Here is a 25,411-nt window from a genome sequence, read left to right on the forward strand (position 1 = left end):
ACACACCCACCCTCTTGGACATGTCTCGGAGAATCCATGCCAGCGCCCCCAATGATGGATGGGCTGACGCACTCTTCGTTCTTCACCTGTTGCTTGCCATCTTGCCATCCCAACCACCGCCCCCACTGACCGACCACAGCCTAGCCAAACGCCGACCCCAACCCTGGGCTCCAGCCCTTCGCTGTCCTGCTCCCCGCTCTCGTCGACGACGACAACCTGCAAGAAACCCGCTCAAGCTTCCTCTTGAACGCGCCGACCCAGCCCGGGCTCGACGAGCCTGGGCCTTGACCCCTCCGAGACCCTCCTTCCTTGCGCGCCGAAGCCGCGTCCGAAGGTGACGATGCCGCCTCCGGCTCCGGCGCCCGCCGTGCGCCGCCCCGCATCCGAGCCTCCCGCCTCTTCCGCCGCTCTTCCAGCGCGCGCTCGGCAGCCTCGCTCTCCTTGCTCGCCTTGCATGCCCGGCAGCACCACTGGACCGGAGCCAAGGGTGCGCCAGGATGAAGAGGGCGGGGCGGTGATGGCGAGGTCCGCGGGGAGGGGCTGCCTGGCGCGTCGGGGGCTGTCCAGGGGTGGATGCGAGGGGATGGGTCGGATGCCAGGAACGCATGCCGGCGATGGGTGCGCGTCAGGGTCCGTGATCCGCCGGAAGGTGAGTGCTGCCGGGTTGGCGTGCGTCCGGGCTGTCGCAAGGACAGCGGCAGCCCGTCGGGATCACGAGAAGAAAGCCACGAGGTCTGCCTGTCAGAAGGAGCCGTCGTGGAGCTGCCATGGGATAGAGGCGATGGATGTCGGCTCAAGAGACGGCCACGGGTCCGCCGCAGCTGTTTCACCCATTTGCTTCCGGTCATGTTGGGAGGCCTCGAGGCTTCCCGGTCGTGAGCCAGAAGGAACCCGACACACGTGGAGAGCAGTCTTTTGGAACGTGAATGGAAGTAGACTCTGTGACAAAACAAAAAAGAAACCTTGAAAAGGGTTGGATCAGGCTGCGTTAATGAATACGGTGACGATACTTTCTAGTTCCATGAGCGAATGGCGGAGAATCTGGGCATCTTGTTGACAGCGGCTATGATGCAAGACCAGATCCTGGGGGAAATACGAGACCATGAACGAAACAAGACGGAACCTGGGGCGCTCCTGCGCATCTGTCATCCTCGCTCCTAGGGTCCGGTCTTGGACGTCCCGTGGCTCGAAACGAAGGAGGAAAGATGAAAACGACGACGGTAACGCATGTATCACGCAGCTGCGTTGCAAAAACAAGAGACAGGCGTAGCAGGGAAAGCAAGAAACCTCCATCGTATTGTACAATTCTCCTTGCAAATACAGTCTTTTAGCAGAGCGGCAAGCCTCTGACAACAACGCAAGACGAAAAGGCGAACAGAGGGCGGACACAAGGCCAAGGAGGAATCGCCTACAGGTCACGTCAACCCTCTCTGCCTCGTGTTCTTCCCCTCCACCACCACTCGTCATCATCGCCATCTTCTCAACACCCCTCCCGAGGCTTTCTCGCCCCGTCGGTCCTCGATTCCAGCTCAGACCTCAATCACCACGGCCGGGCCGTACACCGTGGCGACGCCATCCCCCCAAAGGCCCACGATCGACAGGAAGAAGGCCGCACCGGCCACGGCGCCCCGCACGATCTGCTGCTTCAGGAAGTACTCCACCTCCACCCTCACATCCTCGCCGTTGACCTCGACGTCCTCGGTGCTCTCCAGGTCCTCGCCGGCGCTCCCCTCGCTGTGCGCGTCCGACCCAAGAAGCTCGTAGCTCGCCTCCATGCGCGCCCGGGCGGCGGCGGCGGCGGCGGCTCTCCTCTCGCGCTCCTTCTTGGCGGCGGCGGCGACGGCGGCGGCGCGGGCGGACTGAGAAGGCTGGCTCGGGCCGGGGGCGGGGCCGAGCCAGAGAAGGTAGGGAGCGATCAGGTTCGAGGCGGCCGCCGAGGAGCTCAGGACCAGGAACGACGAGTAGAGCAGGTAAGGATGGCGCAGGGGGCGCGGGGAGAAGAGATAGGCCAGGGCGAACGCGGTGGAGGAGAGAGAGGCCAGGGTGCGCATGTGGCGCGTCGCGGCCGTGCTGAGAGCATCGAGGGCGCGCTGGGCGGCGGAGGCGGAAGGGAGGGTGAGGAGGGCGGGGATGGTGAGGGACGAGAGCGAGTAGGAAACGCCCTGGGGAGATGGCTCAAGCGTTAGCGCGCATTCCTTGGGCGTCTTTGGAGCACCGGCTACGCATGTGCTTCGATAGGGGATGTGCATCCGGGCTCGGCATTGTCGTCGTCGTTGTTCGTCGTCGTTTGTCGTCCCGAGTTGTCCTCATCCCGGTTTCATGCGTCCATCGGAGATGGAGCGCGGGGCACAATGGCAGACCCGACACGGGGGGGGGGGGGGGGGGGGGTCAAACGGTCCAACGTACCGTCAGGACACCAAGCGATATGGTGCCAACAAACTTGAGCACCGAAACGCCCCTCGAAGCCATGGTTGCAATCGTTCTGTCGGCGCGAGACGGAAGATTGGCAGGGCGTCGAGTCGGCGATGGGGATCAGGCCGGACTCTCGACGGCTTTTCTTGTATCGAGTTGGGGGTTGGGACAAAAATTGAACCGTCGGGTTGCACGTTTAGGCTGGCGCTTCCTACGACGTCAACGGCGTGGGGTTACCGGGTGGAGGAGGGGAGGGGCGGGCCGCGAGACTTGGCGATGATGAGCACAAAAGCCGGGCTCAAAACGGCAAGCCAGCGAGACCCCATCTGTTGCGTCACCGCCCAGACGGATGCAAGGAAGAACCCTAACCCTGCAGGAAGAGACGTGGAGCTCGAAGAATTGGTGACCTCGGGTCGTCGTGACGATCGGCTTCGGGGACAGCACCAGCGTCGATCGTGAACCCTTGATCGAGCAACAAAGAAGTTCCATGTTGGACCACAACAAGGGAAGAATGAAACTCGTGCAGTAGCACCTCGCTCGCTCGCTTGCTCCGCCCCAAACCCCTTTCTCCCGCCGGCATCCTACCTAATCGAGGTTCAACCTCCAAAGGCCATCCCCCAGATAATGTGACGACTCAAGCACCGGGCCCTTGCCCTTCTCCTTGATCTCCTTGGTCCCCATGCTCAATATGCCCACGGCCGCCGCCTCCGCCTTCCCCTCCGCCATGATGACCACCGGCTCGCCCTTCTCCAGCTCCCGGCTCCAATGCCCGTCCTCATCCGCCCCCTCGTTGGGCACGTGGATGGTCTCTTCCTCGTCGTCGCTCCCCCCCGCGGCCTCCTCCTCCTCCTCTTCCTCCTCCTTCTTCTTCGTCTCTGCAGAGGCCTTGACCTCGCCGCCCGCCGCCGCCGCCAGGGCGTCCCGGTCCACGGGAATCGGCAACCGCCCGCCCTTGCTCGTCAAGCCCGGCGCCATGAGCGTCGCGCCGCTGAGCACGAAGCGGATCGCGCCGCGGTCGATGCGGATCGTCGGGAAGCACTGCGGGAAGCGGTGGACCAGGCGCAGGTGCGGCAGCAGCGCGCCGCCGTCGATCTGGTAGGCGACGGGCTGGCCGTCAATGATGTACAGCGACGCGCGGTCGGGCAGCTTGATCTGCTCGAGCGAGTGCTTCTTGGGCAGCACCTCGTCGATGTGCGGGCTGAGGAGGGGGTAGGTCGTCAGCAGCGACTGCCGGATGGAGCGCTGGACGGAGGATTTGAGCTTCTGCTTGGGCCCGCCGCTGAGGCTGGGGAGGGAGCGGAGGGGGGTTAGCAGAGGTTTTTCATCCCGGGATGGGCATGGGGAACGCACTCTTTCTTGAACATGGTGGCGGTTGGCTAGGTGGAGACTTGAAAGCAACAAGGGAAAGGAAAGGTCTGGTTAGGTGCAATGGCGAAGCAGGCGAATCTCTGGCTGGTCGTCGTGATCGTTGGTTGACGGCGATGTGATGAAGTTGCCCCGCGATCCGGGGCCTGCTGGTCGACCCAGACCTGAGCTTGCTGGTGGGGACATGGCGGGGTTCCTGGGGTGGTTGGTGGTGGTGGTGGTGGTGGGGCTAGGTCCCGGGCCGTCTGTGACACGGAAGGCGGGGCGATTTCCCAGCAAACGCCAGAACGGGAACGGGCCCTGAAAGAGATAACATGGACTCGAGACTCAAGACTGTCACGACGTGAACGAACGCCCAGAAAGAAAATAAAAGAAAATAAAAAAAAAAAAATACGTAGGCGGAGGAGGTTGAGACCAGCGGATGGTGTCGGAATTCATTATCTAGAAGAACTGCATCGTATGGCTGTCATCATGCCCCTCTAGCAGAGACTCGACAGCGACTCCGTACTCCGGTCCCGCCAACGCCAACCCGGCACCCACGACCTACGCTGGAAGCTCAACCCTTTGTCACATGCGAAACCGTCCCGTCTTCATTGACATGAACGTTGAGTCGATCTTCCCGATAGTCCCTCGTAACGATCGATCCAGGGTGGATGACGCGCGTCTTCTCGGGAAGCTCCGTCTTGCAAAAGGTCTGTCTCGATGCCAACCGTTAGTGGCGCTTTCTCGTGGGCGAGAGAAGATGCAAGCGCTGCGAAGCGTTGCTGCTCACCGTCTCTGAGCTCGGCCCCTCCGAGATGGTCTTGCCCACAAGCTTGTTGGTCCATTCTAGGATCTGGTCCTCGCCCATATTGTTGGCGGTCACCCCGGGAACGACGAGCGGCATGTTGGTAACGTGGATGGGATGCTGGGGGGCTGGTTTGGAATTCAAAAGTGGTTTGAGAGGCTCGTTCAGCCGTCGTAGAAAGCAGTCGGGTTGCAAGCGGAAATGAGAACGGTGATGGGAAAGCCGAAGGCGGTCACAAGGTGTTTTATGCGCCGGAATCCGAAGCTCTGGTGATGACGTAGCCCCGGGTCATGTTGCCCAACGATGGCTCCACCCTGAAGGTCCGCGGGCCAGCAGGCGATGAGGCAGCCCACTAGCCTGACACGCTTTTCAGACTGCTGTTGGACCCGCCAGGTTGCAGCTAGCCGCATTCACCATCCATCTGGCAACTTGATTTCAAAAAAAAAAAAAGTCCTGAAAAATCAGAGTGAGGAAAAGCAATGAAACAGAAGGAGAAAAGATCAAATGAAAAAAAAGCAAAAGATCATGATTTCGTCCAGGTTCGAACTGGAGACCTTCAGTGTGTTAGACTGACGTGATAACCAACTACACCACGAAACCGCTGATTGGTGGAAGGTGGAGTGTAACCACAATTCATTAGGGACAGCAACGCCGGCCTGTCCAACTCCTTACCGTGCTTTCATCGACCGTGTTGCGCACGTCCTGGTTCTCCGCATCCGCACCGCGCGGCAGGAGAAGATCACCCGGCTCTATCTAACATATACCTAAATTGGAGGTATAGAAAGGATGTGGCAGCAATTGGCTACGTCCTGTTAGTGCTTGTGAGCCACCCCCAAGGTAGGGCATGACATCGGCGCGGTGGTTGAAAGCGACCGAAAAGCCGCAATGACATTGCCAATTACGGTGATGCCGCTCCCAAGACGTGAGGTGAGGTCTGGCTGAATCATCAGAACGTGAGACTTTTGTGATGAAACTTGCTTGAACACAGAAGACCTATCCGTAGGGAGGACCTCCTAGACACATCCCTCATGATATTTGGTGTTTGTCTGATTGCTATATCACTAGCAGAGTGTTGTTTGGTGAGGTCAGAAAACAGGGACACAATACATTCCACCTCCTTACTGACTATTTGAACACGAGGACACCTCGACATCTACAATTCAACCAACCCATCAACGCCCAACCCTTGCTTCCCATTTATCGTTGGCTTGAGTTTCTGTCAGGAGTTCGTCTTTTCGGCCCTTGTCCCCCTCAAGATGATTCGGGTCTTCTCAACCTTCTCCCAGAGTTCTGTTCCACGCCTCCAAACTGCTTGGCGGACATGGAGCTTGCACGGAGAACCAAGAAGAATGTAAGAAGACTCACTCATCAGCCCTGAAAAGAGCCAATCGACTTGTTATGTGAACATTGATATCAACAAGACCACAGTATATATAGCACACTGTCAACTTGACAATCCGTGTCTGGTTCCTTGTGCGGTTGGAAAGAAACCCCCGCCGTCACCCTTACGACTGCTCATCCGGTGAGTGGCCATGAGCCGAGTTTCCCAGCCTCCTGAGCAGCGTGCTTAAAGACCCCGAGCGTAATTCTTTCTTAGGAAATGCAGGAGTTGGGTATGTCCTTGGCATCTTTTGTGAGCCCCAGGCTTTCCCCCAGATCTCGGCCGCCTTCTTGGGGCCTGGCTCCGATTCCATGTATTGAGGTAGTTTGTGTTGTCTGAGCCTCGGGACATATATCCCCAGCGAACGAAGTTGGCGCGGGCATGGTGAAGGATGGAGACCCCTCATGAAGGGAGGTGACTTGGATCCCGATGGTATTTTCCCACCTCTAGGAAGTGTTCTATGAGGTCGATGAGGCAGATCTTGGAGGGGAGACGGTGCAAAGGGTTGACGGAAACCATGCGACTTTTGCAGCGTGTGAGCTCCCCGGCGACTCTCCTGATCGATAGGCGCAGAGACATCGGGTCCAACACGATGGGCGCCGTGATGGCCTGAAAAACTCTGTGCTCGATGTCAACAAGACAATGCGCGAGGTCGTTGTTTTGAAGAAGACCAACATGTCTCCGAAGAAGCCCATCCATCTCCGCGGGGAGGCTGCATCGCCGGTTGTGTGAGAGCAGCCACGAGGAGCAGATCTCCAAGCCCGAGGCGCCATCCACGGGGCAGGCCAAAAGCATGCATAGATTGGAGGGTCGAAAGCCGCCGAGGGGGAGGGGGGAGAGCGGACGGGGCCAAGCAGCGGGTCAGCACACGCTGACCAGCGTGCGATCCCAAGTCACGCTCGCAGCGACATTTCTCGTGCCGCCGCCGCGGTGTAAACAAACACCCTGACCCACGCCGAGGAGAGCTTTGCTCACCAGCCATGCTTTTGTTCACCTTCTTGCTCGGCAACCCTCTCTGGTTGGCCCGCCTTCTCGCACGGCAACCATCGCCATCTTGCTAGCCTTCTTACCCTTCGCCCTCAGCTTCTTCTCTGCCATTCTCATCCCCTGCCTCCGACATCCGAGATGGCGCAAGGCAAGAGCAAGAAGGTGCAGTTTGCATCGCATCATCACTGGTACGTCGTCTCTCTCCTCCCGTCTGCCACCCGTCTCCGTTCTCTCGGGCTGGTTTTCCACGAGACGAGGCTGACGGCGGTCGCAGCCCCCGATGCAGAAAGGTAAACCTGCGAAGGTGCCTTGAGCTCGGGCACTTCATTACGTGCCCGGTACATCTGGTCCATTATCCAGCACTCAACCACTGGTGAGTCGGTGCGCTAGCAGAGCCTCCAAGGCTGTCCTCCCCCCGGGTTCATCAGCGGCCGGCAGGCTCGGTGTAATTAACATCGCAGAGGCTTCCATCCCCAATTTTGGAATTTCTTTTCCCGTCTTGAAGCAGCAACAATTTTGGTCACAAGCCGCTTCGCTGCCCTCATCGACATCTCAAATTCCCCTCTCTTGTTCTCCCCGTCCTCCTCTCGTTCTCTCTCATCTCGTCTCTCCCCCGCCTCCCCATACCGGGAGGTAAGCCTTGGCCATCGACGGCTTGATCCTAACCTTGCTTGTCTTTCTCTTGCAGCCTGAAGTGCGAAGAGGCGGCCAGAAGAACCGAGCGGGCCGAGAGAAAGCAGAGAGAGGAGCGGAGAGCGATCGCCGCTTGCCACGACAAGAAGAGAAAGCAAAAGCCCGACGCCGGCGAGAAGGTCTGCGAGAACGGCGGATGAGACAACGCCAGTTGCCGGACGAGGCAACACCAACGACCGGCAAGACGACGCCGACCGCCAAGGAGACAACCGAGCCTCGACCGCATACGCGGCTCGCGTTCTTCGAGAGCTTGAGGACGCTGGGTCCGTCGGGCCTAGCCCCGGCGAGCCCGCCCCCGCGAGGCTCCGCCCGTAACCGCGCCCAGCCCAAGCCCTCCAGGCCTTTACGACATTGCGACGCGACATCCAGCATCGCGGCAAAGCCGGCGAGCTGCGCGCGAATCGCCAGCGCAGGCGCCAGCCCTGCGAGGGCTTTTCGGATGTGGGGGTGTTGAAGCGAGGCCTACCTGCCAAGGAGGCTCTCTGGGAAGATGCTGCGGGATCATGTGTCGATGGGGGAGCACCTCACCAGAGCGTCCGGAGACAGCCTGCCGAGGGTCTGGCGGAGTCACCCTGACGGGGCCACCGAGGGATGCCCCGGACGAGTGTCTCGGGCGGCGGCGGCGACGTTTCGAGGGGGGTTTGACGGAGGAAAACACGGTATACATCTGCTGGCGCATTGGATTTTGTGTGGACAGGCCGGTCTTGGGAACGCCACGGGCGGTGGATGAGTCGGCGGAGGGACCTGCCGAGGGCATCATGAGACTTGGACGTTTTGGCAAAGGAATGCCCATGTCACTCGGGATCTGGAAAACGGAGGGCTCGGATCTGACTTTGGAAAGGAGAGCAGGAGGCATGGGTTTCTGTTGGTTCCATGTCTGGAGCATCACGTCTTTTGTCCTCTGTTGGGAGGGGATTCACGGCGGCCGTTTCCTGGCCTGGGAGGGATGTTGAGAGATCCATGCTATATGAATAACGACTTGAAGTGAGTTTTTTTGTATCAAGTATGACGCGGCATGCGTGCTTGTGGTGATGTGAACCCCCATGAAATTCGTGTAGCGACAACCGCTCTTTTGCAGGTTGTAATTAACCACTTCGTAGCCCCTGAACCGGAGTAAACAAAAAAGCAACAAGGCGAAATCGGTCTCCAAGCCAACCACAAGGCATGGACTGGAGCAGCATCTCAAGAAGAGATGAAGCAACCCCTTTTCCGAGTCAAAGACCCCCATCCCGTCCCTAAGGACGTGTTCTTGCACATACTGCTATAACTAGTTACTGTGTAAGGCTCCGTGGGAGCCCTCGTCCATGCCGGCTTTGCGGTTACCATGGGATCTCTCAACGGTTGCCAAGGCGGGGGATCCGCTGCCATGGCAGCCCATTTCATGCAGCTGGGGAACCCCACGCTCCGGCACAGCCACCGGCCCATGGGGCGCAGCCGGATAGCGAACGAGTTATTGGGAGGGCTTGGGCCTGTGAGAAGCGCCGAACAGGACCGCATCGCGAGCTTTTTTTTCTTTGTCGTGGACTCACCATGGACTCGCCGAGAGGTGTGGTCCATCAACGCGTGCCGCTTTTTGGTGGCGTAGTGTACTTGGTGTACCTTGGTGTGCTAGTAGCGTACTGTGTACATGCAGCGTACTGCGTACAGAGGAACTAGTGTACGCAGTACTCTGTGCCGGGTCCGTATTGCGGTTAAGAAACGCGCCTTGAGACATTGCCGGCCCGAGACAGGGCGGATGTGTGGCACATTCTTCAAATCAGGGGGGGGGGGGGGCGAAGGGTGGGAACGAGCTCAAGGTGGTTGCAGGGAATGGAAGATGTTACATTGCAATGTCAACCACACATACTACTACTGTGTACGCAGTAGGATAACGTTCATCTCGACCACCAACTTGACACCTTTGCACCTTGAAGTCGTTAGGCATGTATGGAAAATGGCAGGCTCGTCTTCTTTTCACTCTCTTTCTCTCTCTCTCTCTCTCTCTCTCTTGCTCTCCCTGCCAACCCGGTGTGTGTCGTTGTGATTTGACGTCGTTTCGGTTCCCGCAGAGAGAGAGAGAGAGGCCTGACGGATTTCATGCCACCCTCGCTCAGCCCTGGGGTCGCGCTGAAGCCCAAGCTGGGCGTTTGGCAGATCTTGGCGCGTCGGGACGATTGGCCGGAACCGTCTTGATTGGACCCGCCGAGCTGAGGAGCCTGCCGAGACTCGTCAGCTCCACCGGGTTTTCCTTTTCCGCCCTTCTTCTTTTTCTGGACGGCAACCTGGAGCCTGACTCGGCGTCGGGGACGGGGACGGGGACGGGGACGGGGACGGGGGGACTCGGGTTTGGTCTTTGTGCTGTGCTGTGCTGAGGTGTGCCAGCAAAAGCCAACTCCGACACGCAGCAGCACAGCCTTGCACAGAGAGCTAGCCCTCCCAGGTAGGCCCATGTCCATGGCTTCCACCCCCCCCCCCTCTCTCTCTTGAAGGGGGGCCCCACTGAGCTGCATCCTCAGGGGCTGGGCTGAGGATGCTGGGCCCCCTCGATTGGGTCCCCAGGCTACCTAGCTACGCGGTGATGAAGTGGTAAAATGCCATGAGGGCCGCTCATCCAAAAAAAAGTCGGGGCGCCATTTCAACGAAGCCGTCCTCGTTCCTTTCAAACATTCCTACCTACCTACCTACCTACCTACCTACCTACCTACCCATCGACCTGACGCGGTGCGCGCTGCTGTCTGCAGTCGGCCACAGATCCTTCGGTATTACAGCGCCCCTTGTCAGCGTCGACCTTTTGTTTTGCACGACCCGAGCCTGCAGCTGTGATTCCTACTTCATATTCCCTTGTTGCACACGAGCGAAACCCGACTGCGGTGCGGTGCCAACCATATCCCAGCCCAGTCAGCGCCCCCCTCTCCCCCTTCGTCTGGACTCGCGAAACACCACCACCACCACCCAACCTACCGGCGGATTTGTCGCCCCCGCCACCACTTCAGAACCAGAGAAAGACGACGGCTCGATCGGGCGATTGACCAAGTTTCGAACCACACGCCGACAACGACTTGTCCTGCCGGATCCAACCTGCTTGGTGTTCCTGCTTTCGGTGTGTGCGCGCGCGTGCGCGTGAGATCGTTGCAGCAGAAGAGGACCGCAGACACCCCCTCCGGAACGCCCTGGACCCGATCGATACCTTGACCTTGGGCACGACGACACCGGCACCATAACCCACCGCCGAAACATCGCCAAAGCTCGCGTGAGCTTCGCACCTCCCACGATGCGCGACTCGACCCTCTTCCTGCTCGCCTCGGCGGCCACGCTGGCCTCGGCCGGCCGCCTCGAATGCCTCTACTCCCGCAGCGCCGAGTTCGCCAACACGTCTCCCTGCGGCGACGTCGCCGCCCTCTCCTACTGCCTCTCCCACCTCGACGTCTTCCCCACCGCCGTCCCGTCCGAAACCGAGCGCTGCTTCGTCTGGGCCGGCTGCACCGAGGCCGAGGCCGCCGCCCAGGCCGCCCGCGTCCTCGGCGAGTGCGACCACCCGACCAACGAGCTCAAGCTGATCCGCCGGCAATTCCTCGCGGCCGAGGGCGACGCCTCCTCCGCCGGCTCCTCCCTGCCCGCCGCCGTCAAGGACACGCAGCTCCTCGTCGGCCGCGCCGCCGCCGCCGCCGCCGGGGCCGCCGCGGCTCCCTTCCCCATCACCGGCGTGCCGCGCCAGCCCCGCGCCGAGACCCTCCCCACGGGCTCGCCCGGCCAGTGCTTCTCGCAGGAGACGACCGAGACGACGGCGTGCCCCATCATCACGACGGGCACCGAGTCGGGCCGGCGCGGCGAGTGCGTGCCCACGATCCTCGTCAACGAAAAGTGCATCGAGGGCCTCATCTGCGCCGCCGACGCCCGCGGCAACGTCAACTGCATGTACAAGCACTCGCAGCTCGACCTGGCGGGCGTCATCCTGGCCATCGTCTTCTCCACCGCCATCGTCGTCTCCATCGTCGCCATCTGCTTCATGTGCTGCCGCGAGCGCAGCCAGCACCGCAAGATGGAGCGCGCCGCCGAGGCCGCCCGCATCGCCAAGGAGGCAAAGGCCCAGGCCACCGCCGCCGCCAAGCGGCCCGGCGCCGCCGTCACCCAGCAGCCCAACGTCGAGGGCCAGCCCCTCATGTACCAGGGCGGCGCCGGCGCGCCCGGCGGCCCCCCGGCGCCGCCTACCCGCCCCAGGGCGGCCAGTACGGACAGCCCGGGCAGGGCCCCTATGGGGGGCAGAACCCGTTTGCCTAAGGGACGGGGAGATAGAGAGAGAGAGGAGGTACGAAGGCAAGGGGATCGTGAGTGAGGTGGTGGACCAGCGGACAAGAAGAAGAAGGGAGAAGGCGAGGGAGAAAAAGGACGGGCGGGGTTGCTGGTTGTGGTGGTGGTGGTGGTGGTGGTGATGATGGTGGTGATGGTAGTAGTGGTGGACGAGGAAGAGGCAGAAGAAGGAGAAGAAGAAGAAGAGGAGGAGGAGGAAGAAGAGGAGGTGGTGGTGGATGAGTCAGGCCGGTGTGTAGGTTGTGTCTGTGTAATTTCTCACACATCAGATCAACGGTTAGTCAGGTATTGATACAATTGGGCAACGGACCGGGCGACGGCGTTTCTCTGGTCAGATCAGCAAACCCCTCCTGTCATCCTGTGTCTTTGAATGACACTCGTGTGCCCAACCCCCCTCCTTTTTTTTTTTTTCGCATTCCGTCATGTCAACATCATTCTCCTGGTTTTACACTCATTTGGGTTTTTCTTTTCATCTTTTTTTTTTTCTTTTACGTTGGCTTCATGTAGACGAATCGGTCGGTCAGTTGGTCCCTGAGCCGAAAGCAACAGGAAAGAAACCCATGTGGGACGCTGAAGCGGTGAAACGGTGAGACGGCGAGACGGCGAGACGGTCAGGTAGCCGGAACAAGGTGCGCTTCTCAACCACGGCTACCCGAGAAAAAAACATCATCATGATCACGGGGAAAAAAAGGCTTTGCTGGACCCGAATTTCTCACGTCAACAAGATCGTCGGGCCCGCCAAGACCATCATCAATCCACATGGACTCGCTTCGCTTCGCTTGGCTAGGCTCACTGGGCACTGCTGGGACCCCTCTGATACGGGCCGTCGATGCGTGCGTGTCTTGTGGAGTTGTGTCTGTGTACGTGTACGTACTTTGTACAACGCGCTCGGCTTCTTGTTTCGCTGAAACGCTAAGCAACCTTCTTTGTTTGCTTGATTGCGCGATAAATGCTCGGGGCTGCTTTACTAGCCATTAATCATCACATCCATGTGTCCTACCCTCCTCCTCTCGGTCATCATCCCCTGCGCCGTGACCTCCAAAGAGCATGCTGCTGATGGGCAGGTCCTTACGTAGGTAGGTAGGTAGGTAGGTAAGTAGGTAGGTAGGTAGATAGGCAGGTAGGGAGGTAGGTAGGGTAGGTAGGTAGGGTAGGTAGGGTAGGTAAGGTGGTACGTAGGTAGGACCGTATCCCGGTGTACCCTTTCTTCTTTGCTTTCATCTTCTTGTTCCCGTCAATGGAGGATCTGGCTCGCCTGATCTACCGGGCCGCCCCCGCCAGCGCTGCTCGTGCTCCCCCTCGTCCCGATCGCCCCGCCGGTTGCGCCGGAGGGGCTCCCAGGATGATAGCCCACCGCTCTGTGCACGGGCTGCGCGACCATCCTCTCCGTGCCCGCGACAAATCGGATCGACTTGGCGCCTCCGGGCTCGTCGCGCACGTCAAAGCTGCCTCCGCCGTTGACCTCGTTCCCCTCCGTCTCGCAAATGTCCTCAAGCTCCTTGACATCGACGGGGAAGCCGCCGTTGAAGAGCTCGACCTGCGCCTTGATCCTCTCCAGGGGCACAAAGGCCGCGGCTCCTCCGTCGGCGGTCCTGCCCCCGGCCTCGGCGGCCTTGCCGCCGTCGGGCGTCGTCGCGTTCGCGGCGAGCTCCTCGCACGCCCGCCGGAGCATCTTCCTCAGGGCGATGGCTCTCGGCTCGATGGGCCTGTCGAGGGCGACGCCGGGCGGGCCGAACGTCGTCACGTGCGACATGGGGTGGTGGCCCCACGGCATGTGGACCGGCGCCGGCATGCCGAGCGGCGAGGGGGCGAATCCGGGCGGCGGCGGGGGGTACGAGTTGGCGGGTGGAAGCGGGCCTGGAGCGCCCCATGGGTTATGCGGGTGGAGGGGATCCATCAGCCCGTACGGCCCGAGAGGGGCGAAGCCCTGGGCCGCGCGGGTTCCGGGGAGCGAGCCGACGCGGTTGGTGCGGCCCGGGAACTCGGGGAGGGGGTTGTCGGCGTCGTCGAGGAGGGCGCGGCTTCCGAGGTGGGTATCCGGCTCGGAAGGCTTCGGCAAGCCGCTCGAGGGGGATCCGTTGGACGGCTGCTGGCCTTGAACGACGCTGGCCGGCCGGCCGATGGGGGTCGGCCGGCTGATGGGCTGTGCTGCTGCGTTGCTCTCCAGGCTGGCGGACCCTTGCCGCGAGTGCGAAGACGGGCTCTCCTTGGGCAATCCGGGGCCCATCATGGGTGCCATCGCAGGCTCGACCGCGCCGAACAAGCCCGGAGGGGGCTGCAGGGGGAAGCCTCGGCTTCCCGGCGCGGCGCTGAAGCCCGGCGGGATCGATACCATGCCGTGCGGGTTCCGGAAGCCGCCGATCGGCGGGAAGGCCGCATCGCGGTTGATCGGGGCTCCGAAGCCGGGCGGGAGGGCATGCAGGCCGGGCGGGAAAGGCGGCGCCGGGCCCGGAGGGGGCAGGCCGAAGGACGCGTGCTGAGCGGGGAAGGGCTTTGCCGGGAAGGACGTGGGGGAGGCCGCGTAGGGGAGCGATTCGGTCGCCTGCAAGCCGGCGCCGCCGGCGGACGCCGCGCCGGACTTGCTCGGGGGGCGATCGGGCCGGGGCTGGCGCGGACCGGGGTGACGGGATGGGGCGACGGGTTCTGGCTTCCCCTGGAGCCGGCGTTCGACGCCGCCCCCGAGGATGCCGTCGAGCCCTCGTGCTGCGACGGCTGGCGCGGACGGATGGGCGTGGGCGCCTTCGGAAGGGCCGGCGTGGCGACCTGGATCTGGGGCGAGGCGAAGGGCTTCGACGCCGGCTGCGGGAGGGCGGGAACCGGGGCCACGGGCGGGACGGGCACGGCGGGCGCTGCGGGCGGCGGCTGAGGAGCGGCGCGCTTCGGGACCGGGGTGGGCACCGCGACCGGAGCCGCGGGCGGCGGCGCAGCCTTGGGGGCCCTGTCCTCCTTCTTCCGCCTCTCCTTGGTAGCCGCCTCCTTGGCCTCTTTGGCCTCCTTGGGCGGCGCCGCCTTGGGCGCCTCCTTGGCCTCCCGTTCCGCCTTGGCCTTGGCCTCCTTGTCGCGGCGCTCGCGCTCGCGCTCCTGCTGCTCCTTCTTCTCGCGGGCCTCGCGCTCCTGCTGTTCCTTTTTCTCGCGGGCCTCGCGGGCCTCGCGAGCCTCGCGCTCCTTTCGCTCGCGAGCCTCCTTCTCCTTTTGCTCGCGAGCCTTTTTCTCGCGCTCCTTGGCCTCGCGAGCTTTCCGCTCCGCCTCTTCCCGCTCTTGGATCTTGCGAAGGCGCTCGGCTTCTCTGCGCTGCCGCTCCTCCTCTTCGGCCCTGCGCTGGGCCTCCTTCTTCCGGCGCTTCTCCTCGGCCTTGGCCCGCGCCTCCTCGGCCTTGCGCTCCTCCTCGGCGCGGCGGGCGGCCTCCTCGGCGGCCTTTTCGGCCTCGCGCCGGGCCTTCTCCTCCGCCAGCTGCTCCTTCTTCCGCTGGGCCTTTTCCTTGCGCTTCTGCGCCTCCTTGGCCTTCTTGGCTTTCCGCTGGGCGTCTTGCTGGTTCTCGGCCTCGATCTCCTCGAGCAGCTTCGCCTGGCGCTCCTTGGCCACCTTTTCTCGGTACGCCGTGAGGACGCGTTGCTCAAACATGCGCGCGGCAAAGATTTGAAACATCCTCCGGCCCTCCTCCATCCGTTGCTCGTCCGTCATCGTGTCCTGCGTCCGGTCAGCAGGGGGGTAGCACACCTCGGGCGGAGCCTGCGGTCGGCCCGTACCTCTTCGTCCTGGCTGTCGTATTCCTCCTCCTCGTCCTCGTCCACGTATTCATCCTCCTCGTCCTCGTACTCCTCCTCGTCGGGCGGCGGCGGGTGGCTGTGGTACCGGTCGCCGTTGACGTGGTCGTAGCCGCGCGTGAACTGGTTCCGCGCGTCCTCTTCCCGGGCCATGCGGCGCTCGGCGAGCTGCTCCATCATCTCGATAAACTTTTTGCCGTCGTTCTTCAGCAGGTCGTCCGCGACCGTGAGGATGCCGCCTAGACACGATGATACATGAGTATTCTGGCCAGCTCCAAGAGCGGGATCATGCTGCAAAAATGGTGGAAGAATGGGAAGTCTGTTCGTACCCTGCACGGTCAGGCTGTTCCCAAAGTTGAAGAACTCGGCGGCGTAGTCGGATCGGTGCAGCTCTTCCGAGGGCGCGTGCTCGTCGTCGCTGTAATAGTCGTCCTCGAGCTCCCCCGCGCTGTACATGTCGTCGCCGTCGTCCTCCGCCTCGTCGTCCTCGTCGGCGCCGAGGCCGTCCTCGTCTCCGGCGTCGTCCATGATGCGGCCGCGAGACGGCTGGTGGTTCGAGAAGCGCGAGTGGAGGCCGCGGGGCCGCATGCCGCCCGCCGAGCCGAACGACCGGCGGGGGCGCAGCATCGGCGGGCCTTCGCCCTGGTTGGGGTGGTTCGCGTACTGCTCCAGCTCCTCGTAGTAGGCGTCGTAGAGGCCCTCGAGCTCTTCCTCGATCGCCGTCCGCTTCCTCCCGCACACGGTGCAGCTGCACGTGTGCTTCTGCTGCTCCTTCATCTTCTTGAGGACCGCATCCTTCTCCACCTTGACCAGCGATTTGCGCTCCGCCTCGCTCAGCCCCAGCCAGAACTCCTTGATGCGCTCCCGCTCTTCCTGCGAGTCCGTGTTCCAGATCTTCTCGCGGGACATGCCCGGGCGGCTGGGCTGCGCCGGCTGCGCCGTCGGGCCGTCGCCGTCGGCGCCTTGTCCCGCGGTCTGTTTTTTCTTCTTCTTCTTGGACTTCTTCTTCCCTGTCCCCGGCTGCCCGGCGTTCGGCTGCTGCGCGGGCGGCTCCTTCTGGGGCTCGGGCTGCGCGGCGATCTCCTCTTCTTCGTCCTCGGGCTCCGCCGCGGCCGGCGGCGGGTCGTTGGGAGGTGGGCTGTGAACGCCGTTGGTCGTCGGGTGGTTCTGGGCCTGCTCGGCGGCGGCCTTGGCGGCGGCTTTGGCGCGGCGCTTCTGCTTCTTGCGATTCACGGCCTGCGGCGGTTGGTCGGTGCCGGCGGCGGCGGCGGCGGCGGCGGCGGCGGCGGCGGCAGGCGCCGGGGTGGGAGACGGCTGGGCCGGCTCGACCGGCGTGTTCGCCTTGGGGACCGTAATAAACTTTGACCCGTCTTTATTGGTGTACTTGGCCGTCGTCTTGGACGTCGGCGAGAGCGGGGCAGCGGCACCCGACGACGGGGGTTGGGGCCGGGTTCCCTTCATCGTGTCTCGTGCGGTGTGCGACTCGTCGGCTGGCGCGAGATCGAGAGAGCATGAATCGGGAGGGGAGGAGGAGGAGGAGGGGAAGGGGGCCGGCGGCGGGTCGAAAGGTCGACGCAGCTCAAGGAACTGCGCGATGACTGGAGAAGGGCAGAGTAAGCGGATGCCGTGCCGAAGATTCCGCGCAAAGCAGCAGCAAGGGAACCAAAGGCGACCACGCCAACGCGGAGAGGACGCAGAGCAGGGACGAGGAACGAGGCAGGGCTAGGTGGGACAGCGGGGAGCAGGGCGAGAGGGGTCGTGGGAGAAGACGAGATCGACGGCAGGGAACGACAAGGAGGATCGAAGCCGGAGCTTGGTGGCGGGGGAGTTGGCTTGTGGGCTTGGTTCGGGAGGCGAGCATGGCGGGGGAGGCTCCGGAGGGTGGCTTCGCAGGGCAAAGGTCGGAGCCCCAAGGCAAAAGACGATGGAAAGGCAGGGCAGGGTTGGCGGGACGAGGGATGAGGGTTAATTGACAGGAGGGGTCGCGCTGGAACTCACACAAAGACAGCCTGGGCCGGTGGCCGAGGAAAAAGAAGGGAGGCGAAGCGTCGGAGGGATTTGAGAGAAAAGGGTCGGCGCTCGTCGTGGGAATTGCTGCCAGGCTCGTGGGCGAGCGGCTATGTCTGACGAGCCAGAGGGTTGTGGCGAGTGCGGTGCTTGTCGCCTCGGGTGGTCAGCGAGCGATGTGGTTTGGATTCCAAGATGTGCATCCGCTAGGTAACGTTCGGGTTAGGATTGGATTTGTGGTCCCCTCTCCCCCCCCCCCCCCCCCCCCAGCAGCAAAAAGCGCCAAGCCAGCCGGCCGTCCTCCGGCCGCCAGCCGGTTCCTATTGGCCCACCAGCCACACGTGATTCGCAGCCGTGTGCTCTGGGACGGGACCTGGTCTGATAGGCAGTTCGTTATTCGTTTAATATGGCTGAGATTCCTGGATGAGCTCATGACATCCAACCCTGAGCTGAACCCTTGCATGCCAAATGCCAAAACCTCGCGTCCCGTGCTTCGCAAGTCTCGACGCCTCAGGTTGGCGTTTCATCATCTTTTTCGCCCTCCGGATCGTCATTCCCACCGCCCAGGTCGCTGCAACCTGGCCTTACTTACCGTGTACTATACATACACAGGAGCGTTCTCGACTCAGGCTCCCGTCATGACCGGATGCATTTGTTGGGCCCCCTCCCCTGTTCCCGATGGCGCTGGACGCCGGGCTCCCGTCATGCCCTGGGCTTCTTGGCGCTTGGCCCTGAGACCTGAGCCAAAACGCTGCTGCGCTCTGGCATGCGACCAGGACCGAACGAAGCCAGCCGCACAGCTCCCGGGTAGGGCGCCCGGCTCAACGTTACGCCCATTACGCAACTACGTCCGCGCGCGCCGGTCGCCCGCACGCCGATCCCCCGACCTGGAAATCCCAACCGGACTTGCGCTGATTCTGCCATGTGCGTTGCGGCGGCCCGGCACCGCATCCGATCCCGCGCTGCGCAGTGCTGCCGCCGCCCCCTTGGAGGGGTGACCAGATACCTACTAGGAGTGCTCATACGACACACACGCACACACACACACACACACACACACAAACAAACACCACGTAGTGTAGTGTACTGTTGGGTAGTAGAGTGTGGTGTGGGGTGGTATGGTGTGGTGCGGTGTGGTGTGGTGGAAAGCCGGACATGCCGCCTTCGTCGCATTCATCGTATCGTTGGCCAAACCCAAGTCAGCGTGCCCATCAGTGACCGGCGTACCGCATGCCTGTCCAGCGTCGCCGGGATGGCCACGGATCCTCTGCCATGCTTCGCTTTCCGCATCTCGTTCCTCGTTACGAGTTTTCACGCATCGTCGAGATGCATGGCCGGGCGCATCGGCTCGAGCCCAGGGACCCGAGAAATGCGCTCAAGAAACCCTTCAGAAGAGGCAGACGCGAAACAGCAGCAACGCGCGCCTGTTCAGCCCGGGGACGTGCACAGCCTCACCCTGCTCCGGCGCTCAGCTAGGTTCGAGCCTATCAGCATCCCTGCATCAGACGCCTGGAGACGGCTGAGCGCCCTCGCCGTCATCGTCCCACTGCCGATACGACCCCGGGGGGTTCAACGCTCCTATGTACGAAAGCCCATAATGGTTGGATGGGACGTCCTCGGGATGATTCAACTTGGATGCGGCGCAAAGGAATCTTGGCAGGAGATATGTTTCCTCTTTTTCTTTTGTTTTTTCTTCATACCGAGCCCTGTGCCATCCACCGACAGGCACCTTGCATCCACCGTAGGTACCTAGGCACCTATCACAACGGGGCGTCTTTCAAAGGGGTACCTTGAGTCCCGTCCTGCACCCTGCAGCTCGAAGTGGGGAGGGTCGAAGGGCAAAAAATCCTCAAGCTTGACGCTGAACAAACATGGCGTAGCGCCCCAGAGAGGTGCACTGGGTAGGTAGCTAGGTATGGAAGGTAGGGAGGCATGCAGAGTCACCCCTCCGAACAGTATAGGTGGTACTTCAGGTGGTTGATCGTTGCTCCTGAAACGCAATGTTTCTGGCGCTAGGGAGGTAGTTGGTACCTAGCCAGAGATACCCCCCCCCCCCCAAAAAAAAAAAAAAGGAAAAGAAAAAAAACCTGGAATTTAAGCGCACCTCTGTTTTCCTGTACCTACCTACTACTAAAAGAGGTTGGAAAGACTGCACGCTGGCGAGGAAAAAAAGGAACTGGAATCGTGCCAAGAGAAACCAGGAGCCGCAGCTGGGTCCAGAGCCTGGCCTTCCTGTAATTGGATGCCGAGCCGCTATAACTGGCACCCCTCGCTGGCCCGTCCAACGTCGTTGCTTACCCCCCCCCCCCCCCCCCCCGGTGCCCTGCTCTCCCCTCGGTCGCAGCAGCAGCAGCAGCGGTAGGACCTGAAGTCCTGGGGGGGATGGGGGAGGAAAGACCGCCACTGTCAACCTGCAGCATCGAACTCAAACTCCGTAAACTATCCACTGGACACTATCCACTGGACATTGTACCGTGCCGACTCGGCACTCTGACACACTCCGAGTCCCGTATTGTACAAAAGGTCTCGACCAACAGACGCGCGTCCAACAGACGATCGTCGGCCAACTTTTTTTTATCTTTCTTTTTTTTTTTTTTTTTAATTACCTCCTTGGCTGTTGCCAGAATTGTCGTCCTTTTCCCACGCCCCAATTCCCACCGCGATCCCCCTTGGCAGCAGGATTCCGGCGACCCGGTAACCCATCTCGTGACTTGCCAGCCATGGCAGACGATCGCGGTTCTCAAAATGTCATCCGCAGGTCAGTCCGGCCAAAGAAGGGGGAACCTCGGGAGCTGCCTCTCTACTCTCCCCGCCGCGGTCGACGCTCCAACCCACGCGCCACACATGCCACTGCGATGCCATGATGCACCGATAAAACGTCGCTGACAAGGCCGGCGGTCTAGGAAGCTCGTCATCATCGGGGACGGCGCCTGCGGCAAGACAAGCTTGCTGAGCGTGTTTACTCTGGGCTACTTCCCAACCGTAAGTTCGACCGCTCGCGCCATGGCGGAGGAACATTCCCATGCCTCTCTTGCTCTGCAGACCCTGCCCCCTTCGGAAACCATCCCACGCTAACCTCGTCGTGCCGTAGACATATGTGAGTTCCTGCGCTTCCCTCCACGCCTCGCGCCTGCACCAGACCGCCCGCTTCCCCCTTTCTACCCACGTTACAACCTCTCGCCGCCCTCTCCCACCGCCCACTTCCAGCCCGCTCGCCCGCGCATATCGAACCCCCCTCTGGATCGGATGATCTGACCCGGTCCCTCCCCCCCCCCTTCAGATACCCACCGTGTTCGAAAACTACGTGACAGACTGCCGAGTCGACGGCAAGTCGGTGCAGCTAGCGCTATGGGACACGGCCGGCCAGGAAGACTATGAGCGGCTACGGCCCCTGGCATACTCGAAAGCGCACGTCATCCTAATAGGCTTCTCGGTCGACACGCCGGATTCTCTGGACAACGTCAAGCACAAGGTGAGTGGGGAGCGCATGCGCGCGCCGTCGCTTGTCCTACCCCCATGCCCTGCCCCTGCCGAGCTTGCCCACCAGCTCGTCACCGTTCTCCTCCGCCCTATCCATGTTTCCTCTCCCGCTCCCTCCCTCTCTTCCGGACCCGTCGGCCGTCTAATCACAGCTCCTCCCCTCGTCCGTCCCTTGTAACCCATCCCACCATCTTCGTTTCCACAGCGTGATGTTGTGTTTTTCTTTTCCTCTTCCCTGATCAGCCGCCCCGTACAACCCTTGTTTTACATCGTCATCCCGCCCAACATTCCCCTCCCGGCCGTCCCACAGGCATAACAACCACGCCGACATGCTCCCCCACCCCGGCCAACCCATGTTGCTGACCCGTGCCTTGTCCTTGCCCATCCGCAGTGGGTAGTCGAAGCCCAAGAACGCTGCCCGGACGTGCCCATCATCCTGGTCGGGCTCAAGAAGGACCTTCGCGACGACCCCATGGCGATCGAGGAAATGAGGCGGCGATCGCAGCGGTTCGTGTCCCCAGCCGACGGCGAGCACGTGGCGAAGGAGATCGGCGCAAGACGGTACCTCGAGTGTTCGAGCTTGAGCGGAGAAGGCGTCGACGATGTGTTTGAGGCGGCAACGAGAGCTTCGCTGCTCATGTTTGAAAAGACCGAGGGGGCGGGGTGTTGTGTGATTCTATGAGCGGTCCCGTCCCAGCAAACAGGAAGGAAAGAGGAGGAGGAGAGGAAGACGAGGTTGCGCTCACAACCCCGCCCGAGTTCTCACAACTTCCACCCGAGATGGACCGATTTCTCGTCAGCCGGGAGCTTGCTGGCAGAGACGAATCCCGCCAAAAAAAAAGGCTTGCGCCCGTTACGACGAGACGGGCCAGGTTCGGCCGAGGGACCCCCAAACGCGCCCGCCCGCCCGCTCACCCGCCCCCCGCCTTGCGACGCAGCGTCACAGAGGGAGGAGAGTCGCAGCATCACCCATCCGACCCAACGCCAAACACGACGACGGAGAGACAAGACGCGATTGGGGCGGGCAGGGAGGTTCGATCTGTCCAATTCACCTCTGCGGTGGTTGGCATACCGGCGCTCACGAGAGAGCGCAGCACATTCAGCGGGCACAGGATTCACGCTGTATTAATTCCCATATAGACTTGTTGTTGTTGATTTGGTTTTTACGGTTGTCTTTTTGTTCTTCTTTTCCTTTTGCATTTTTTTTTCTTGGACGGATCGAGGTCGATCGGATCGCCGCCGAAGAAGAAGAGGGTATCGACGCAGCCGGGGAGGGGAAAAGCACCACCTAGGTTGTTCGGAGATGCAAGGGTTTCGTAAGACGCTGAGGGAGAGCCGCGAGGGGGGAGAAGGATGGGTTCAAGGCGGATGGCGAACGGCGCGTTTGAGCATTATTTGAGTATTATTGAAACTAAGCATGGCGAAAGGGGATGACTTCATAGCGAATCTACATCTTGGGAAACCAGAGGTATTGGAAAAGGGGGGGCGGAACCTGCTTGGAGGGTGCCGGTGATGTGATTTGTGATGGGATGTGATGTCGCGTGATGTGCGTGGCTTGTCAGACGCGGACGGGGGGTTCCATCAGAATGCGTTGGCCACGGCCCATGACTACGGCGTACGGCCACGTTGGGATATGCTTTTTTTTTCTTGTTTTGTTTGCATTGCGTCCATCTTCCCAGAGTATGGTACAAGACTCGCCCTTCCCTACCTCTAGATGTACAAAGCGGCCCCCCTCCCCTTCCCTCCCCTTCCCTCCCCTCCCCTCCCCTCCTGCGTGTCCAGTCTTCTAGCTAGCTTGCTCACCCTCTCGATCCCTCACCGCGTGCATGCCTCTCTGAGACGCAGCCCGCAGGTGCCTGATCACGCCTTGCCCGGAGCGTCGCCCGCCTTCCAGTCGTGATTCCACGCCACCCGCGCGGGCGTCTCGGTCTGCGCCCTCGCGTACTCGATGGGGATCGAGTCGAGCCCGTAGACGCCCTTCTTCTCCATGGCCACGCGGTACAGGTACCCTTCCTCGCGGGTCCCCGGGCCGGCCGTGCGGCGCAGCTCCTCGCACGCCCGGTGCATGCTCTGGTACTGCCGCATCAGGTTGGCCTCGCGCAGCTGCCGCTGCTGGCGCCGAAACAGGAGCCACGCGCGGTGGATGGTCCAGTGCCGGAGGTAGCGGTTGCGGCCCATGCGCAGCGGCGGCGGGATCCGCCGCGGCGAGAGCACCGCCATGTGCCGCAGCATGTTGACCACCTTGGGGTCGCGCTGCTGCACCTCGCCCTTCTTGCGGCGCTTCGGGGCGTTCTTGTCGCCCGGCCTGCCGCCCTTTTGCGGGCCGCCCTTGCCGCCCTTGGCGCCGGGGGGTGCGAGGACCGAGGAGGTCGTGGAGAGGGAGCGGACCCCGGCGGCGGCGGCGAGGCATGATGGTGGTGGTGTTGTTGTGGTTCGTGCGGCGGCCGTCGGCGGGGTTGTGGCGGAGCGGAAAGCGAGGTGGGAGAAGGAGGAGGAGGAGGAGGAGGAGGAAGAGACGGTCGGCCGGGAGAGGAGGCGCGAGGCCAGGCCCCGGAGGGAGGGGAGAGGAAAGGACATGGCGACGGCGGCGGCGGCGGCGGCGGCGGTGGTGGTGGTGGTGTTTGTGGTGGTGTTTGCGGTGGGGTTTGCGGTGGTTTTTGTGGTGGTGGTGGTGATGGCGGTGGTCGTCGTGGCGGGGGAGTGTGTGTGTGTGTGTCTAGCTGGTCGGGTTCTTCTGGTTTCGTGGACCAGACAACAAGACCATACAGAGAGAGAGAGAGAGAGAGAGAGAGAGACGCGGGGTTGTGTTTTCGCGTGCGTGCTTTGCTTGGTTCGGGTGGCCTCGTGGTCCGCCGGCAAGTATGCACCCTACCTACCAGGTAGGTTCGAGCCGTGTTCCTCTCGTCAGGCGGATTGGCGCGGTGGCGTCGTTGGTTATCCTTGTCGTCGTCGTTGTCGTCCTCCTCCTCCGGGCTTGGGTCTGACAAGTGGAATGTGGACGGCGCCCCGAAAATTGAAAAAAGTCGGCCAAGAAACGGGTCCGTGATGATCGGGGCCCGGCATCGCAGCGATTGGACGGGGACGGAGCAGGGGGGGGTCTTGCGGCTTTTAGGGGACCCACCACAGCAACTCCCCGCATGCAACTCTGGCTTGCTGCTTTGGCTGCGGAAAGGAAATTTCTCTGCTCTCAACTTACACAGTACATCCTTTTCGACGAACTACGAACTTGGCGTAACCCTTTGCGATGTACACCCACCGCCCGGGCTCTTCATTCCTCCGCTGTTGGTTTTTTTTTTGTTTTGTTTCGGTCAGGCGGATCTCTCCTGTTCATTCGGCTTAGGTGATGACAGTTTTTGTTTTTTTAAGATACCAGGTGCTTGGAGGAGGATTTACCATCTAGGGGTGGTTTTTTTATCTGTTCTTTGGTTTTCAAGGGTACCTAGGTACCTATGCTTTCTTTCTTTTCTTTTCTTTCTCCTTTCATGTGGCATATCGACAACAACGCACCACCCCGTCAACCTTGGAAGAGGCTGCCCTGGATGTGGCCCTGATGACTCGGGAGTCGATAGGGTGTGTTACCACTTACACGTTTGGCAGTCGGTCTTCTGGGGTTCCGAGGGCCCCGAATCAGCAAAAGCGATCAGGTTGGAGGTCGGCCTGGTTCGTCTTTGGGGCAATGACGTCGTTGTGCACCCGCAAACCGCTGAGAGGAAACCATCCCGCACCATGATCTCTCTCTCTCTCTCTCTCTCCAGTCGGACCCAAGGTACTTGACGGTAAGGTGGAGGGGAAAGTCTTCACTCTTCCACGTCCATTTTCCTGCGTGCGTACCCTGAACGTGACGCTGGGAAAATTTCTTTTTTTTTCCTCCCCCACGGAACCCGGACCGGACCCTGTGTGGTACTTAGGGGGTGGTTGCTCGCTAGGCCGGGTTGTGTCTGTGTGTTTGTGTCGGTGTGTGTGTGTGTGTGTGTTGAATGATAGCGGGGTCCCGGACTCGGAGCCGTTGTTATGCGCCAATTGCCTCCCGCGCGGGTCCCCGCTGTAAAATTATTTCAAAACCTTCCCCCCCCCAAACGTGCCCCGCCCCCGCCTTCTGTTCTGTTTTCCTCCGCCTGCTTTCTTGCTCGATGACGACTCGCATCAAGGCAGGCCAGTGAGCTCGGCTCTGCCAGTCCATCCAGCCAGCAAAGCCAACCCCTTCCGTTGCCCTGGTTCGGCGTCATCGCGCTCCCCTCCCTCCCCGCG

The 25,411-nt window shown here is 61.6% G+C and overlaps 7 protein-coding genes and 1 non-coding gene across 8 annotated transcripts; 2 read left to right on the forward strand and 6 right to left on the reverse strand.

The window, feature by feature from the left end:
• Positions 1–1,529: 1,529 nt before the first annotated feature.
• On the reverse strand, positions 1,530–2,469 carry VTJ83DRAFT_5093 (uncharacterized protein; the record flags this gene model as incomplete). Its single annotated transcript, XM_071011655.1, has 2 exons — positions 1,530–2,162; positions 2,407–2,469. The coding sequence occupies 2 exons, from the start codon at positions 2,467–2,469 to the stop codon at positions 1,530–1,532; spliced, it is 696 nt and encodes a 231-aa protein (XP_070866543.1).
• A 528-nt stretch (positions 2,470–2,997) lies between these two features.
• On the reverse strand, positions 2,998–3,776 carry VTJ83DRAFT_5094 (uncharacterized protein; the record flags this gene model as incomplete). Its single annotated transcript, XM_071011656.1, has 2 exons — positions 2,998–3,697; positions 3,763–3,776. The coding sequence occupies 2 exons, from the start codon at positions 3,774–3,776 to the stop codon at positions 2,998–3,000; spliced, it is 714 nt and encodes a 237-aa protein (XP_070866544.1).
• Positions 3,777–4,333: 557 nt separating this feature from the next.
• On the reverse strand, positions 4,334–4,663 carry VTJ83DRAFT_5095 (uncharacterized protein; the record flags this gene model as incomplete). Its single annotated transcript, XM_071011657.1, has 2 exons — positions 4,334–4,471; positions 4,550–4,663. 2 exons carry the CDS (start codon positions 4,661–4,663, stop codon positions 4,334–4,336), a joined length of 252 nt encoding a protein of 83 aa, XP_070866545.1.
• A 427-nt stretch (positions 4,664–5,090) lies between these two features.
• VTJ83DRAFT_t94 lies at positions 5,091–5,164 on the reverse strand. Its single transcript has one exon. It is a non-coding gene; the product is annotated as a tRNA-Val (tRNA).
• A 5,711-nt stretch (positions 5,165–10,875) lies between these two features.
• VTJ83DRAFT_5096 (uncharacterized protein) lies at positions 10,876–11,937 on the forward strand (the record flags this gene model as incomplete). The annotated part of the gene is made up of 1 exon (XM_071011658.1): positions 10,876–11,937. One exon carries the CDS (start codon positions 10,876–10,878, stop codon positions 11,935–11,937), a length of 1,062 nt encoding a protein of 353 aa, XP_070866546.1.
• A 1,209-nt stretch (positions 11,938–13,146) lies between these two features.
• On the reverse strand, positions 13,147–17,137 carry VTJ83DRAFT_5097 (uncharacterized protein; the record flags this gene model as incomplete). The annotated part of the gene is made up of 4 exons (XM_071011659.1): positions 13,147–14,454; positions 14,529–15,599; positions 15,659–15,915; positions 16,006–17,137. The coding sequence occupies 4 exons, from the start codon at positions 17,135–17,137 to the stop codon at positions 13,147–13,149; spliced, it is 3,768 nt and encodes a 1,255-aa protein (XP_070866547.1).
• A 3,266-nt stretch (positions 17,138–20,403) lies between these two features.
• Positions 20,404–21,845, forward strand: VTJ83DRAFT_5098 (uncharacterized protein; the record flags this gene model as incomplete). Its single annotated transcript, XM_071011660.1, has 5 exons — positions 20,404–20,441; positions 20,587–20,665; positions 20,775–20,780; positions 20,964–21,155; positions 21,555–21,845. 5 exons carry the CDS (start codon positions 20,404–20,406, stop codon positions 21,843–21,845), a joined length of 606 nt encoding a protein of 201 aa, XP_070866548.1.
• A 1,178-nt stretch (positions 21,846–23,023) lies between these two features.
• VTJ83DRAFT_5099 (mitochondrial 54S ribosomal protein mL40) lies at positions 23,024–23,740 on the reverse strand (the record flags this gene model as incomplete). Its single annotated transcript, XM_071011661.1, has 1 exon — positions 23,024–23,740. One exon carries the CDS (start codon positions 23,738–23,740, stop codon positions 23,024–23,026), a length of 717 nt encoding a protein of 238 aa, XP_070866549.1.
• Between the last annotated feature and the right edge of the window lie 1,671 nt (positions 23,741–25,411).

This window comes from Remersonia thermophila, chromosome 4 (genome assembly GCF_042764415.1).
Source record: "Remersonia thermophila strain ATCC 22073 chromosome 4, whole genome shotgun sequence".
NCBI classification, from domain to species: domain Eukaryota; kingdom Fungi; phylum Ascomycota; class Sordariomycetes; order Sordariales; family Chaetomiaceae; genus Remersonia; species Remersonia thermophila.